Source organism: Euleptes europaea, chromosome 15 (assembly GCF_029931775.1).
Source record: "Euleptes europaea isolate rEulEur1 chromosome 15, rEulEur1.hap1, whole genome shotgun sequence".
Classification (NCBI taxonomy): Eukaryota; Metazoa; Chordata; class Lepidosauria; order Squamata; family Sphaerodactylidae; genus Euleptes; species Euleptes europaea.
In genome coordinates this window covers 55,372,064-55,387,619 of record NC_079326.1, presented here as the reverse complement: position 1 = coordinate 55,387,619, position 15,556 = coordinate 55,372,064, and the positions used below count along the sequence as shown (strand labels likewise).

General features: G+C 46.4%; 1 protein-coding gene across 1 annotated transcript in view; it reads left to right on the top strand.

Moving 5' to 3' along the window:
* TMEFF2 (transmembrane protein with EGF like and two follistatin like domains 2) overlaps positions 1–15,556 on the top strand; it is a 215,699-nt gene that overhangs the window by 148,791 nt on the left and 51,352 nt on the right. The window contains exon 6 of the mRNA XM_056861235.1: positions 11,206–11,354. Within this exon, the coding sequence (XP_056717213.1) occupies positions 11,206–11,354 (149 nt within the window). The remainder of the gene's footprint in view (positions 1–11,205; positions 11,355–15,556) is intronic.

Here is a 15,556-nt window from a genome sequence, read left to right as displayed (position 1 = left end):
GATATCATGTAACAGCAGGCAATTGCCAGCCAATTAAGGGGGTTCCCGTCACCTCTCAGCTGGCCGGTGGGCTGAAGCGGGCCAGCTGAAAGAGGGGATTAACATAACTTCCGGGTTTACCCTGAAAGTAATAGGGACAATCTAACACTCTAGCACATTCCTCCAAAAAGGAGGAGGAGAAAGAGGAGAAGAGTTTTTATACCCCGATTTTCTCTACCTTTAATGAGTCTCAAAGCAGCTTACAATCTCCTTCCCTTCCCCTCCCCACAAAAGACACCTTGTGAGGTCAGTGGGACTGAGATTGTTCGGAGAGAACAGAGACTGGCCCAAGGTCACCCAGCAGGCTTCATGTGTAGAAATGGGAAAAGCAACCTGGTTAACCAGGTTAGAGTCTGCTGCTCATGTGGAAGAGTGGGAAATAAAACCGAGTGGGGAATCAAACCTGGTTCTCCAGATTGGAGTACACCACTCCTAACCACTACACCACACTGGCAGCAACAACATCAACATACCAGGATTGGGCTGTGATGGGCATTGTGGTGGCAGAAAGTGCTGTCAAGATGCAGCCAACCTATGACAACCCTGAAGGGTTCTCAAGGCAAGAGACATTCAGAGATGGTTGGCCATTGCCTGCCTCTGTGTAGCAACCTTGGACTTCCTTGGTGGTCTCCCATCCAAGTGCTAACCAGGGTCAACCCTGTTCACCTTCTGAGATCTGATGAGATCAGGCTAGCATGGGCCATCCAGGTCAGGGCAAGAGACAAACAGAGGTGGTTTGCCATTGGCTGCCTCTGCAAAGCAACCTTGGACTTCCTTGGTGGTCTCTCATCCAAGTGCTAACTAGGGCCAACCCTGCTCAGCGTCTGAGATCTGATGAGATCAGGCTAGCCCGGGCCATCCAGGTTAGAGTTTTCTGGCCATTCATCACTGATAGAAGGGAAAATGTGAGTGACTCTTTACCTGGAGAGAGAAGGTAGCAGTTTCCTCTGCAACTGGGGACTTGGCTTTAGACTGGAGCAGCTGGGAGGATGTTTAAAGCATAAGCCGAGCAAATAGTTGTGTTTTTCATGCATTACCCTGTATGCATTTGCACGTCTCATTAATGTCCCAGCGGAGCTGCCTCGGAGCCGCAGTCTGTACGAAACCCACCTTCGTATGTTTGTTTGACGATGTTTGTTATGAGGATTTCCCATATATACAAAAATATTTTTACAACCCCCTTTGAACTGTTGGCGCGTCCTAGATTCTCCAAAAAAAAAAAAAAAAAGCATATTGCTGCCTCTAGTTAGTAGAGCTTGTGATCCCGCTCTTCTGTCTCTCTCCAAAGCGGAGCCATTTTTAAAAGAAAAATGAGACATTTATTTTGCCCTTAAGGTGCTATAGCATGCGAGTTGATACCACGCCAAGATCTCCAGAGACAGGTGGAAGCTCGATGTAGGTTATATTATAATTGAAGGGGGAGAGGAGAGGGGGGTTGGGAGTTGGGGGCCGAATGGGAAAGAGATGGCTCGGAATTTCAATAAGCGGAGTGACAAAACGGGCCGTCTCGCTTCTAGTTTGCCTGATGGCTTTTTTTACCCCGATTCTGCGAGCTCTTAACAGGCCCAGAGACATTGGCATGCTTCTCTGCGCCCCTGGAATGCACGGAGCACATTTGCAAAAGCACCTTTCATGATGCATGGGACTTGCCAAGGCAGATGGTAAATTCTGAGTCTCAGCGGAGTTACTGTGGCCAGTTTCGACCGCATAAGGTTGTCAGCTCTCGGTTGGGAAATGCCTGGAGATTTGGCGGTGGAGCCAGGGGAGGGTGGGATTTGGGGACAGAAGGGACCTTAGTTAGGAGGGTACAATGCCACAGAAACCATCCTCCAAAACATCCAGTTTATCCAGGAGAACTGATCTCTGTAGCCTGGAGATCAGTTGCAATTGGAAAGAAGCTCGGAAAGAAGGAGTTTAAGGGGAGACATGATCGAGGTCTATAAGATAAGCCCAGAGAGAATGACAACAGAACACCTCTGGTTGTCACTTATAGCTCCCAACTAAAACCAGTCCAACGTATTATTAAGGACCTACAACCAATGCTGGATTGTGACACTTCCCTCGCTGAAGCACTGGGGGGGGGGGGCGTCCCTTTCTTGCTTACAGACAGCCGGCTAACCTAAAACAACTTCTCACCCATGATGATAAACTACTTAACAAGAACATGGACTCTGGCACCAAGGCCTGCAACAAACCAAGGTGCCAACTTTGCCCTCATATAGATTCTAGGAACATCATCTCTGGATCTACCAATGTCAGCCATACTATCTCAGGTTCATACTCCTGCTCATCTTCTAATGTGATTTATGCCATCACATGCCAGCAGTGCCCTTCCACAGTCTACATTGGACAAACAGGTCAGTCTCTTAGACAAAGATTAAATGGACATAAGTCTGACATCAGAAACCATAATATTCAAAAACCAGTGGGAGAACATTTCAACCTTCCAGGACATTCTGTTGCAGGTTTAAGAGTAGCAGTTCTCTTACAAAGGAATTTCAAAGGGAGATTGGAAAGAGAAACTGCTGAATTGCAGTTGATATTCAAACTAAAGACAATGCATTTACCTGGGCTGAATAAAGACCTTGCATTCATGGCTCATTACCAATGCTGATTTCTCCACACCCATCTCTCCCCTGGACATCACAGACTCTTCTGCATACCACACCTAATCCCATCATGCCTGCTATTCACATTTACATACTATTAACATTTACATACTAATGCTTGTCTGAATTCACTCTCCTCTACTTAAAGACGGATGGATTCACATTCTAGCTGTATCTGAAGAAGTGAGCTGTGGCTCACGAAAGCTCATACCCTGCCAGAAAATATTTTTGTTAGTCTTTAAGGTGCTACTGGACTCTTGCTCTTTTCTACTAATATATATGCACGCGCTTTTCAGGGATGTTCGGTACCCTTTGCATTTATACTTTATGATGCAGTCTGGTTTTAGGAAAGCCCGGAGAGGCAACAGCAGGTGCTTAGGGGGCCAAATGGGACCGAGCGGGGGGAAAGCGAAGCCCAGCACAGCTGCACAGAGCAGCCGTGCGGCCATAAGGAAAGAAAAGAGCAATGGAGGTAGGAGAGGGAGACAGCTCAGCCCAGCAGGGGTGATATCAGGTGAAGAAAATAAAATGGGGGGGGAGGGAAGTAAGGTGTCAGCGACTGCATTGTGCTGAAGGGTAGTGCACTGCAGAGAGCAAAACCTCATTGCTGAGCAAGGTCGAACATGCGCCGGGCACACATTTCTGTTCAGAACCACTATGCAATTATTGTGCCGCTATATAGGCAAAAATGTACATTTTGTATTTATAAATAGGGTTGCCAACCTCCAGGTAGTAGCTGGAGATCTGCTGCTATTACAACTGATCTCCAGCCAATAGAGATTTGTTCACCGTGAGAAAATGGCTGCTCTGGGAATTGGACACTCTGGCGTTGAAGTCCCTCCCCTCCCCAAACCCTGCCCTCCTCAGGCTCCTTCCCCAAAAACCTCCCACTGGTGGTGAAGAGGGACCTGGCAACCCTATTTATAAACAGCTAGCAGGAAGTCTAGCCAGTTAGAGATGTTCCTCAGTGGAACAGGCTTCCTCGGGAGGTGGTGGGCTCTCCTTCTTTGGAGGTTTGTAAGAAGAGGCTAGATGGACATCTGACAGCATGACAGTGAACTTAGTTGATTCTGTGAACTTAGGCAGATCATGAGAGGGAGGGCAGGAAGGGTTGTGTCAGTGTTTGGCTCTCATGGCCCCTTTCTTACATGCCCAGAGTAATGCTGGTTGCCACTTGGGGGGTCAGGAAGCAATTTTCCTCCAGGCCAGACTGGCCAGGGAGGATTATTGCTGGCCATGGAGTAGGGGTTGCCAACCTCCAGGTACTAGCTGGAGATCTCCTGCTATTACAATTGATCTCCAGCCGATAGAGATCAGTTCCCCTGGATGAAATGGCCACTTTGGCAATTGGACTCTATGGCATTGAAGTCCCTCTCCTCCCGAAACCTTGTCCTTCTCAGGCCCTGCCCGAAAAACCTCCCGCTGGTGGCGGAGAGGGACCTGGCAATCCTATGTGCTGCTCTGACTCCGGCCCTTGGCTCAGTTCCACAACCCCATTCTCTGTTGCATTGCGTTTGGTATGCAAGGCAGGGCAGCGGTAAATACATTCTCCACTTTTGTGCAATTTAGCTTGACGTATGTCCAGAAAACAGCATTTTCATCTGTTGTGGTCTTTTAAAACACACACACACCTGATTATTCAAAGCTTCTTTACGTTAGGAGGCTTTGGGGCCCTTCAAATCATTTTCATTATGCACTACGTAATCATAAAATCTTCTGTGCAGCGCCCGGATAATTCTTCGCACGGTCGGCGTGATTTCTAATTGTTTGAATAACAGCTCGCGATGCAAATGCCATTCATGAACACGACTGCCCCCTCGGGGAAGGAGGCTTTTCTCCTCTTGCTCTTGGCAAAAACAAACATTGTAACAAGGGCAAGAGATAAAAACTTCCACAGGAAGCCACTGTAGAAAAGGGGAAGGGAGCTCTGAAGGAAAAACAGCAACGAAAATAAAATTTAAAAAGGACTATCGGATTGCTCCAAACTAGAGCATTTCGAGCTGGTGTGAGCAGCAAAACTGGGCAAAATTCGTCCTTTTATTTTAAGGGGAGGGGTCGTAGTTCTAGCTGTCTAGCATCTGTTTGGCATGCAGTAGATATTCCTTTTTGGTCTGATTTGTACATTGCCTTATGCAAGGGGATTTCAAGAAGGCTGAGCTCAGGGGAGAGGGAAGAATCGGGTTAACAGAGGAAAGGGACATCCCGGGATTTGTGAAGGCTGGCAGCGAGGTCATCCCTAATGGATGCATAACTCATGCATAATTCTAATGAACTACCGAGACAGACTGGGGTGTGTGTGTGAACGTGAGTGAAAGTACCCAAGCATAAATGATCTTTGGCTAGTCACAGCTCTCTCCGAACTCTCTCAGCCTCACCTACCTCACAAGGTGTCTGTTGTGGGGAGGGGAAGGGAAGGTGATTGTAAGCTGGTTTGATTCTTCCTTAAGTGGTAGAGTAAGTCAGCATATAAAAACCAACTCTTCTTCATCTTCTAAAAAAGACATGGGGTGGCTACGTACACATGTGCTATCTAGTTGCAACCAATTTATGGCAACCCCAGCAAGGGGCTTTCAAGGCAAGTGAGAAGCAGATGGGGGTGGCCATTGTCTTCTTCTGCGGATCTGAACCCGGGTTTGATTCCCTTCTTCTTCACACGAGTGACAGACTCTAATCTGGAGAGCCAGATAGGATTCCCCACTCCTCCACATGAAGTCACAGTTCTCTCAGAACTCTCTCAGCCCCACCTACCTCACAAGGTGTTTGATGCGGGGACAGGAAGGGAAGGTGATTGTGATTGTAAGCTGGTTTGAGTCTCCTTAAATGTAGACAAAAACCAACTCTTCTTATTCTTATTCTTCTAAACTACAAACTAAACAAAAAATAGAAAACAGAGATGCCAGGGATTGAACCTGGAACTTTCTGCATGCCAAGGAGAGGCTTTTCTGCTCAGTCTAACCTAATTCTTCTTCTTCTTATTATTATTATTATTCTTCCCTCTCTTCAAGGCTTGGAGAGGCAGGATACAAATATTTCAAATAGATAATCCTGACAAGATTACAATAAGTATCTGAGATGAGGGGAGGCAAAGGACCCTTGGATTAATCTGAGGGGGCTTCCACACAACTGAATAAATACGACTGGACATCTATTTGAGATGTGCACATTATCACACAGACACAAGGAAAATCGATGGACAGACCCATTCCTGCAACGTTCCTTCATTCATTTTGTCTCTGCCTCATCAGTATCGAAGGACAAGAGCCTTGTTTGCTTCACACACAGAAACCATCCAGTCATTTCTGATTAAGCCTCCATTATTATATGGCTCTAAGGAAGGTCCAAACATTATCTAGAGTGCCGTTCAATTTGAAATTGTAAAGAAGAATTCCATTTTATCATCTTACGCTTGCTGTTGATTGTTCTGCTCCTATGCAATTATCTGTGAAATATAAATAGGACCATGCCCCATTCTTTCATTGCCAAACATTCACCTTTTTTTAAAAAAATCATTTCATTTTTTTTTTCTTTTTTAAGCACCCTTCCTCAACAATGCATTGCAGGGTAATCTTCTGTAGCCATTCATGCTTTATAATATGTCTGTCTCGCGTTCTTCCTGTTTTATACAAGCAAAAACATTCTCAATAAATAATGATATAGTTTATGGAGGTGGGAGTGGGAGAGGCTATACATTAGCCCGTAGATTTTCATTCCCCCGCGGGAAGGTTCAAATAATAGAAAGAGGCCATCTCCTCTCAATTGGTTCACACACCCCATTATTTCCACTGCTGACTTCAGGCTCAGAAATGGTTTCCATGTCTGAGGGGAAATGTCTCTGGAATAACTAATTCCTTAAACATACTCATTTCACTTTCCGATCCTGGACCGTTCAGACCCCTTACCTTTTGGCCACGTCACAAGCACGGCTTTCGTTCTTCATTGGGCCAGAGTTTAGCTTGGAAGGAAACTCAGACTGATCCACAGTTGGACACTTTAATTTCTAAATGTGAATTATCTTACTGTGCATTCCTGAAAGGGGGGGGATGCCCATAGGAGCCAGCGTGAGCCCTATGCTGGTGTCCGTGCCACTTGCTTCGTGCAAACCGAACACTGGCGTGCGGCGATACACGCCGGCCGGCCTGGACTGCAGCGGCAACACAGCTCTCCGACACCAGCGCAGCCTCTCGCTGGCATTTCCCCAGTGTATCTCCCTTCGCCCACGTCCTGGGAGGTGTTTCCGGGGTGTTCCTGGGGGCAGAGCTGCCTTTAGGAGAGGCAGCGTGGTGTAGTGGTTAAGAGCGGTGGTTTGGAGCGGTGGACTCTGAACTGGAGAACCGGGTTTGATTCCCCACTCCTCCACATGAGCGGCGGAGGCTAATCTGGTGAACTGGATTTGTTTCCCCACCCCTACACATTGAAGCCAGCTGGGTGACCTTGGGCCAGTCACAGTTCTCCCCGAACTCTCTCAGCCCCACCGGCCTCACAGGGTGTCTGTTGTGAGGAGAGGAAGGGAAGGCGATTGTAAGCTGGTTTGATTCTCCTTAAATGGTAGAGAAAGTCAGCATATAAAAAACCAACTCTTCTTCTTTCGCCCCAGGAATGCCCCCTCATGCTGCCATGTTGCTACATCAACTATTTTGCCAGGTTGCCAGGTCCCTCTTTGCGGCGGGAGGTTTTTTGGACGGAGCCTGAAGAGGGTGGGGTTTGGGGAGGGGATGCTATAGAGTCCAATGCCAGAGAGTCCAATTGCCAAAGCAGCCATTTTCTCCAGGTGAACTGATCTCTGTCGGCTGGAGATCAGCTGTAATAGCGGGAGATCTCCAGCTAGTACCTGGAAGTTGGTAACCCTACTTGCACCCTATATAGGGTTGCCAGGTCCTTCATTGCTACCGGTGGGAGGTTTTTGGAGTGAAGCCTGAGGAGGGCGGGGTTTGGGGAGGGAGGGAGTTCAACGCCATAGAGTCCACTCTCCAGAGCTGCCATTTTCTCCAGGTGAACTGATCTCTGTCGGCTGGAGATCAGCTGTTATAGCAGGAGATCTCCTGCTACTACCTGGAGGTTGGCAACTTTACTTGGAGCATGAACCTGTGAGAAGCCTGTTTGACGTTCTCACAGTTTCTCGACCCTGAGGGAGGCGCTGATGGTCTGTCTGTCACCAGCTTTATTCAACCTTGTTCCTAGCAGTGCAGAAACGAAGTAGATTTATTGACAAAACTATCACTGGCTGTCATAGCCGTGGTGATAAAATGGCCAAATGGCCGTATTACTTAAAAACGGAGACACGTTCAAGTGCCTCCGGGACTTGAGAAACTTCTATTTGAGCATTGCCGGCAATCGGGCAAACCGTCATTTGCTCCCTTCCTCATGGGGCAATAAGAATAAGTCTTCACCTCAATGGCAAGTGAACCTTGAGGTTTCATTGTTGAAGACGCATAGCCCTTCCAGCCCTAAGGACTCAGGTGGGAAAGAGCGCATTAAAAAAATCAAAGCATCTGTCTTCAAAGGCTTCAATTAGTGACAGGCAGCTCTCTGTTGTTCTGCTTTGGATATGTTTCAGGGCTTTGGCTTGGCTTGGAGAGCCATCGTGGTGTAGTGTTTAAGAGCGGTGGTTTGGAGCGGTGGACTCTGATCTGGAGAACTGGGTTTGATTCCCTACTCCTCCGCATGAGCGACGGAGGCTAATCTGGTGAACCGGGTTGGTTTCCCCACTCCTCCACACGAAGCCAGCTGGGTGACCTTGGGCTAGTCACACTCTCTCGGCCCCACCTACCTCACAGGGTGTCTGTTGTGGGGAGGGGAAGGGAAGGTGATTGTAAGCCGGTTTGATTCTTCCTTAAGTGGTAGAGAAAGTCGGCATATAAAAACCAACTCTTCTTCTTCTTTGGATTGGTCACGTGGGGATACAGAGTATGCCTTTCTTGGTCTGTCACTGCCAGCACAGATGGGTTGACATCTTCATTGAGCTATCCACTACCACCCCAAGATCCCTTTCTTGGTCTGTCACTGCCAGCACAGATCACATCAGTGTATATGTGAAGTTGAGACTTTTCGCATCGCTTTATACTTGCTCACATTGAATCTCATTTGCCATTTTAATGCCCATTCCTCCAGTTTGTAGAGATCCTTGTGATCTCTGCCTCCCCAGTCTCTATGGTGAAGAAAACTCCTAGAGCATCACTATGTGAAAGCCTCAGTTCTTCTGGGATGGGAAAGTGGGGCTTGCAATTCCCTGTCCTAGGCAGATAAATGAGAGGCTTAGGTCATTTATGCATGGTCACTTTAACTTCCTTTATTCCCTGTTTCACCCAGGATCAAATTTTTCAGTATGCACGCTACCTCATTCCTTGGAAGCTCAACGCTATTTCGATGCAAAATAAACCCAGCTTTTCCCATTCCTCTTCTGGCCAGAATTAAACTGTTGATCCTGGCTCATTCCAGAGACACAGAGCGAGCGTACAACTTTCTCGGGTTGAGCTTCGCCCCACCCTTTTCCAAACCCCTCTTCAAGGCAGCACGAAGAAAGCCAAACAGGGGAAGCACAGAAGATTGGCTTCTCTCACAGCCAGTCATGAAACAGTGTGTAAAGACGCGGGGATTCAAGTGCTTCCTGCTACCTCGGAGCTCTTTCTGAGCAAAAGAAAGGCTTTTTTAAAATGAGGCTTGGATTTCTCCGCCCTTCTTTCAGATTGCTCTGTTTTTTGTTTTTTGTTCTTAAAATGCTTTTTAATGCAGCAGTTGGGTTTGGGGTGGGGAAGGAAATCTTCTCTCATGGTAAGCCAGTTACAGAGCAGCATTTAAAGGGATGGGACTTGATTTGAGCTTGGGAGACTGTTTTTCTGTATTCATGGTTCGATTAGCACACAGTTTCGTCCCTGAACACTCAAGCCAATGCATACAGTTTCCCCCAACCCGGGTTACTTTAATGTGCAATGAACCCTGGTCCAAGCAGGGAGATCCAGCCCATGCATAAAAGACCTTGGTCTTCTCACACACTTTATGAGGCTTGTTTTGTTATGAACTCCAGAGGCTCCCAATGCATACCTTCAATACTAAGGTAACCTTCACCTTACAGCCCTCATCTCTTCTCCAGTTCAGACTACAATGTAAGTGGAAGAAGAATTCCATCAGCAAACTGGAATACGGATTTATTTTTTTAAAATCTATTTTGTGAATTCATATGCCACATCTCCAGAGGCACTTTACAGCCTGAGGCACTTTACATTACAGCCAATGCAACAAAACAAAACAAAGCCCTTAAAACAAGTCATGAAAAATGAGCGGATTTTACAGTATATCCAGCAGAGATGGCTGCGTGAATATTAGCCTTTGACTAGGGATGGTTGAGCACCCAAAAATATGTGTTTGTGCGCTAAACATGTTAGATGTGCTGTTCTCAGCATCCCTGCATGTAACACCAAGGTGCATGCAGAAAGCATGTTTAGAGAGATGCTAACCTCCAGGTACTAGCTGGAGATCTCCTGCTATTACAACTTGTCTCCAGCCAATAGAGATCAGTTCACCTGGAGAAAATGGCCGCTTGGGGAATTGGACTCTATGGAATTGAAATCACTCCCCTCCCCAAACCCCACCCTCCTCAGGCTCGGCCCCCAAAACCTCCCGCCGGTGGCGAGGTGGGACCTGGCAACCCTACATAAGGTGCATCAGCTTGCGGTTTTCTCACAAGTATTGGGTATATTTGCAATTCTGCTTGCACAAAACTAAGGCATTTATAACATTTGAATTCCATAAATATGTCAAATATTGCGATTTTAGATGCCAAGTAAGTTATAAATGATGCATTTTTGTTGGTGTTAAAGCAGTACAATTAGTTTAGGTAATATTAAAAACCAGTTTGATAATATAGAGAAATGCAGAACTGGAGACAGGAAAACTGTTCTTATTCTATTGTAATTCTTTCCTGGACTTCGATATAGGAGCTTCGATGTAGGAGCTCCCTTCGTAGTCTGCCTTAAAACTGGCTGTTTTTAGGCTGCCCGGGTAGGGTTGCCAGGTTGCTGGAACCAGCGATCCCTCCCCTCTCAAACCCTGCCCTCCTCTGGTTTCACCCCTCAAAATCTCCAGGTATTTCCCAACCCGGAGCTGGCAACCCTATTTAGAGCCCTTCCTCTGTCTTTCTGGCTAATTCTACCTATACGTTGAAGGGGGGTTGACAAATCTTTTGTTTGGCTCCGATCAAAGTTTGTAAAAGGGGCCAATAGGATTGCTACATTCTTCCTACCGTCTGATGGGTGATTCTCTAACTAAGCTAAGGGACCAATATGACAGTTCTATTTTCCCTGCTTTTTCTCTAATTGGTTAGCTTTGCAAACCCTCTTTTTGCACGATTGTTCAGCTTTCTGGTATATATAAAGACCTTAAATTCATTCTAATACATATACTTTTCTATTTACAACTATATATAGAAATATATTCCTGGGTTGTTGTTTTTTCATTTCTTCACAGCATGTTTATATTGTGGAGGGGAGGGAGGACTTCTTTCTTTCATTGGTCATTAGTGGATTTTTGAACCGTTTACATTCACCCTTTCTCTCTCTTTCAGGTGTGTGTGCAACATCGACTGTTCCCAAACCAACTTCAATCCTCTCTGTGCTTCCGATGGGAAATCATACGACAATGCATGTCAGATCAAAGAAGCGTCATGCCAGAAACAGGAGAAGATTGAAGTCATGTCTCTGGGCCGATGCCAAGGTAATGGGTCTAGCAAAATCAATCTCAGAGTGATCTTTTTTCTCCTTTTTTTTTTGGTATGCAAATATCCAAAGTGGGGCTGCCTTATGATGATTAGACCCTTGTGACTTTTCCAGTGTAATGTAGCAGTTAAAGAGGCGGACTCCAGTCTGGAGAACCGGGTTTTATTCCCCACTCTTCCACATGAGCGGCAGACTCTAATCTGGTGAACTGGGTGGGTTTCCCCACTCCTACTCATGAAGCCAGCCAGGTGTGCTTGGGCTAGTCACATTTCTCTCCGAGCTCTCTCAGCCCCACCTACCTCACAAGGTGTCTGCTGTGGGGAGAGGAAGGAAAGGCGATTGTAAACTGGTTGGATAAACTCTGGTTGGATAAACTGATTGGGTAAACTCTACCCTTAAAGGTAGAGAAAATTGGGGCATAAAAACCAAATCATCTTCTTCTATATATTGTCAACACAACTTGTAGTCAGATATGGTGCCTTTTTAAATTGATTTGCAGTCCCATGCAAAATTTCTCCAGTCCATTGAAACCAAAGGGACATAGATTGGAATGACTCTGCATAGGATTTCACGGCAACAATGCCATCGGTTAGGATTGCCAACCTCCAGGTGGTAGCTGGAAATCTCCTGCTATTACAACTGATCTTCAGCTGATAGAGATCAGTTCCCTTGTAGAAAATGGCTGCTTTGGCAATTGAACTCTATGGCATTGAAGTCCCTCTCCTCCCCAAACCCTACATTCCTCGGGGTCTGCCCCAAAAACCTCCCACCGGTAGCGAAGAGGGACCTGGCAACCCTACCATCAGTGCATCTGTTCCCTTCCACATCTATTGACTTTGGTGAACTTAGAAAGGATGTAATTCTGCACCGTTGGGCCATCATCCAGTGTCCACTTAAATCCGGATGAATCAAGGAAGCCTAACTCAGTGGTGGATTGCGGCAAACTCTATTTTAACATCCCAGCCTAGGTCTTGAGCCATTCAGCGCAGCTGGAGAGTGAAGAAGATCCATCGAATTTCCCAAACATGTTGCAGTTGACAGAGCTGAGACAGCTGGTTCAGAAACATGGGGTTTCCATGGTGATTCCAGTAGCTAGGAATGCTGTTACTCCCAGGGCTGTAGTTCCTTTGCAGTGATTAAACTCATACACATGAAGCTGCCTTATACTAACCAATCAGATCCTTGGTCCATCAAGTATTTCCTACTCAGACTGCCTGCATCTCTCCCGGGTCTCAGGCTGAGGTCTTTCACATCACCTGCCTGCCTGGTCCCTTTTACTGGAGATGTCGGGGATTGAACCGGGGACCTTCTGCATGCCAAGCAGAAGCTCTAACACTGAGCCACGGACCCTCCACACTATTGGTCCATCAAGTATTTCCTACTCAGACTGCCTGCACCTCTCCCGGGTCTCAGGCTGAGGTCTTTCACATCACCTACCTGCCTGGTCCCTTTAACTGGAGATGTCGGGGATTGAACTTGGGACCGTCTGCGTGCCAAGCAGATGCTCTACCACTGAGCCACAGCCCCTTCCTGAATGCAGCCGCCTTATCTTGAGTCAGACCACTGGCCTATCAAGGTCAGTCTTGGTCTGTCCAGGTCTGATTGGCAGCGGCTCTCCAAGGTCTCAGGCTGAGAACTTTCACATCACCTACTGCCTGGTCCTTTTAATTGGAGATGCTGGGGATTGAACCTGGGACCTTCTGCATGCCAAGCAGAGATGCTCTACCACTGAGCCACAGCCCCCACCTTGCATAGTTCCTGGGGATCGATAATGGGAGCGTGACGGTTTTAATTCAGGAGATCTGTGTGCAGAAACTGTTTTGTAGGCAAATCCCCCTCACTTAAATGGGGGCACAAATATTTCAAGAGCAGACAGCTTTTTGACATTACCCTGACTTCTCTTTGCATCATATGTCTACAATTCTTCACCTCCCAGTCTCTGCCAGTCTGGTTAGGGGATCAGACTTATGATCTGCAAGACCCAAGTTCAAATCCCCGCTGTGTCATGGATGATGATGAAGAAGCGTTGGTTTTTATATGCCAACTTTCTCTACCACTTAAGGAAGACTCAAACTGTCTTACAATCACCTTCCCTTCCCCTCCCCACAACAGACACCCTGTAAGGTAGGTGGGGCTGGGAGAGTGTGACTAGCCCAAGGTCACCCAGCTGGCTTCATGTGTAGAAGTGGGGAAACCAACCCGGTTCACCAGATTAGCATCTGCCACTCATGTGGAGGAGTGGGGAATCAAACCCGGTTCTCCAGATCAGAGTCTACCGCTCCAAACCACCGCTCTTAATCACTACTGGTGGGGTGACCTTAGTCCAGTCTCACATTCTCTGCCTAACCTACCTCACAGGGTTGTTGTGAGGATAAAATGGAGGAGAGGAGAATGAAGTAAGCCTTTTTAGATCCCAGTTTGGGAGAAAGGCAGGGTATAAATGAAGTAAAATCAAAAATTCTAAATTAAAATCTCCTGCTCGGCACTCCATAATCCACACATGCTTCATTTTCTTGCCCTCCATGCGAATTAAAGGAAACTGCGGCAAAGAAATCCAATGATCTCTTGACTCACAGAAGAAGAAGAAAATAGTACAAAGCAGATGAATAACTCGTCTGAGTACTGAATTTCGATCTCAGTACCTGACTGGAATTGTACACGGAAGAAAGTTCTGACAAACAGAAAGGAAGCCTTTGAAATTCCAAGCAGAGATGTTCCAGTCTTACTTCTTCATCTTCCTTATATTTTCTCTGCCCTGGAGACACCACGATGGCCATTTTTTTTCTCATGCAATCTCCTCCAGATATATAATTTTAGAGGCAGATGGTTCATTCCTAGCAATATGACGACCTGCCAGATGCCCTCTTAAATTAAGAAAATATCCACTCGGGGGGTTGGACGAGGTTTCTTGGAAAGCCGTTTTATCACCGTGAACTTCTGGATCCCCCGCTGTGTTGAAAATGTAGGCACTCGGGATCAAAAATAAATAAATTGCAATTCAGCGCTGGAGAAAAGTCACGCCTTGACGAAACTACAACGATCAGCTTTTAACTATTTTCTCTAACATTTAACTGAGGATTGTGATACGTTCAGTTTTGCATGCATTGATCCAGTGACATCTAGCATGTCTCTGTGCTGAATACTGTTTCATTCTTCTGTATAATTATTTTTGTCATGCATTTTGGATTGTTTTCATAACTCTTTTTTGAATTAGAAAAAAATCCACAACGATACAAAATATGTAATTTCCCAATTTTGTCATGTGGTTGCTTAAAAAGCGTACATTTGTTGATGAAATAATTAATATTATTTAAACAGTGAAGTACTGTCATGGGGGCGACTGGAATAATTATGCAAAGCCCTGTATAGTAACTCATGGGAAGATTTCCATTGAGAGACCATAAACCAGCAAATTTGTGTCCTTGGGCTCACCCAAGCGTTTCGACAAGACATGTGGTACAGTCCTCACAAGACTTTTCCACTTTTGGTGTTGAACTACCTATTTGAATTTGCACCTATACTACTCTACATGGGCCAGCTTCGCACAGTCGTGGGGAATTGAAGGCACATTCAAAAATTGGAGATCTTCCCATTAATTCGGTGACAGGGGAGTCGAATTCATTTGTTACGAGGATCTAGGGTTGCTAGGTCCCTCTTTGCCATTGGTGGCAGATTTTGAGGGGTGGAGCCTGAGGAGGGTGGGGTTTGGGGAGGGGATGCCATAGAGTCCAATTGCCAAAGCGGCCATTTTCTCCAGGGGAACTGATCTCTATCAGCTGGAGATCAGTTGTAATAGCAAGAGACCTCCAGCTAGTACCTGGGGATTGGCTCTTGAAAGCTTATACCTTGGAAATCTGGTTTGTCTTTAAGGGTGCTACTAGACTCAACTCTTGATACTTTTATGCATGGGAGTTTTACCTGAGGTTTGTTGCTCGCTGGACCCACACTTTCCTCTGCAAGGTTTGTTGCTCTGAGGAAGCAGGAAGCATTTTGGATCCCTGCCTCTGGACATGCTGCTTTGTAATTGGTTGTGTGTAAAATTAAACTTGCATGTCCCACACTTTGCCTTATGCACAGGGATTTCACCCAGGCTGAGCTCAGGGGAAAGGGAAGAATTGGGTTAAGAGAGGAAAGGGAAGTCCCAGGATTTGTGAGGGCTGGCCGCGAGGACATCTCTAATGGAGGGAAAACTCATGCATA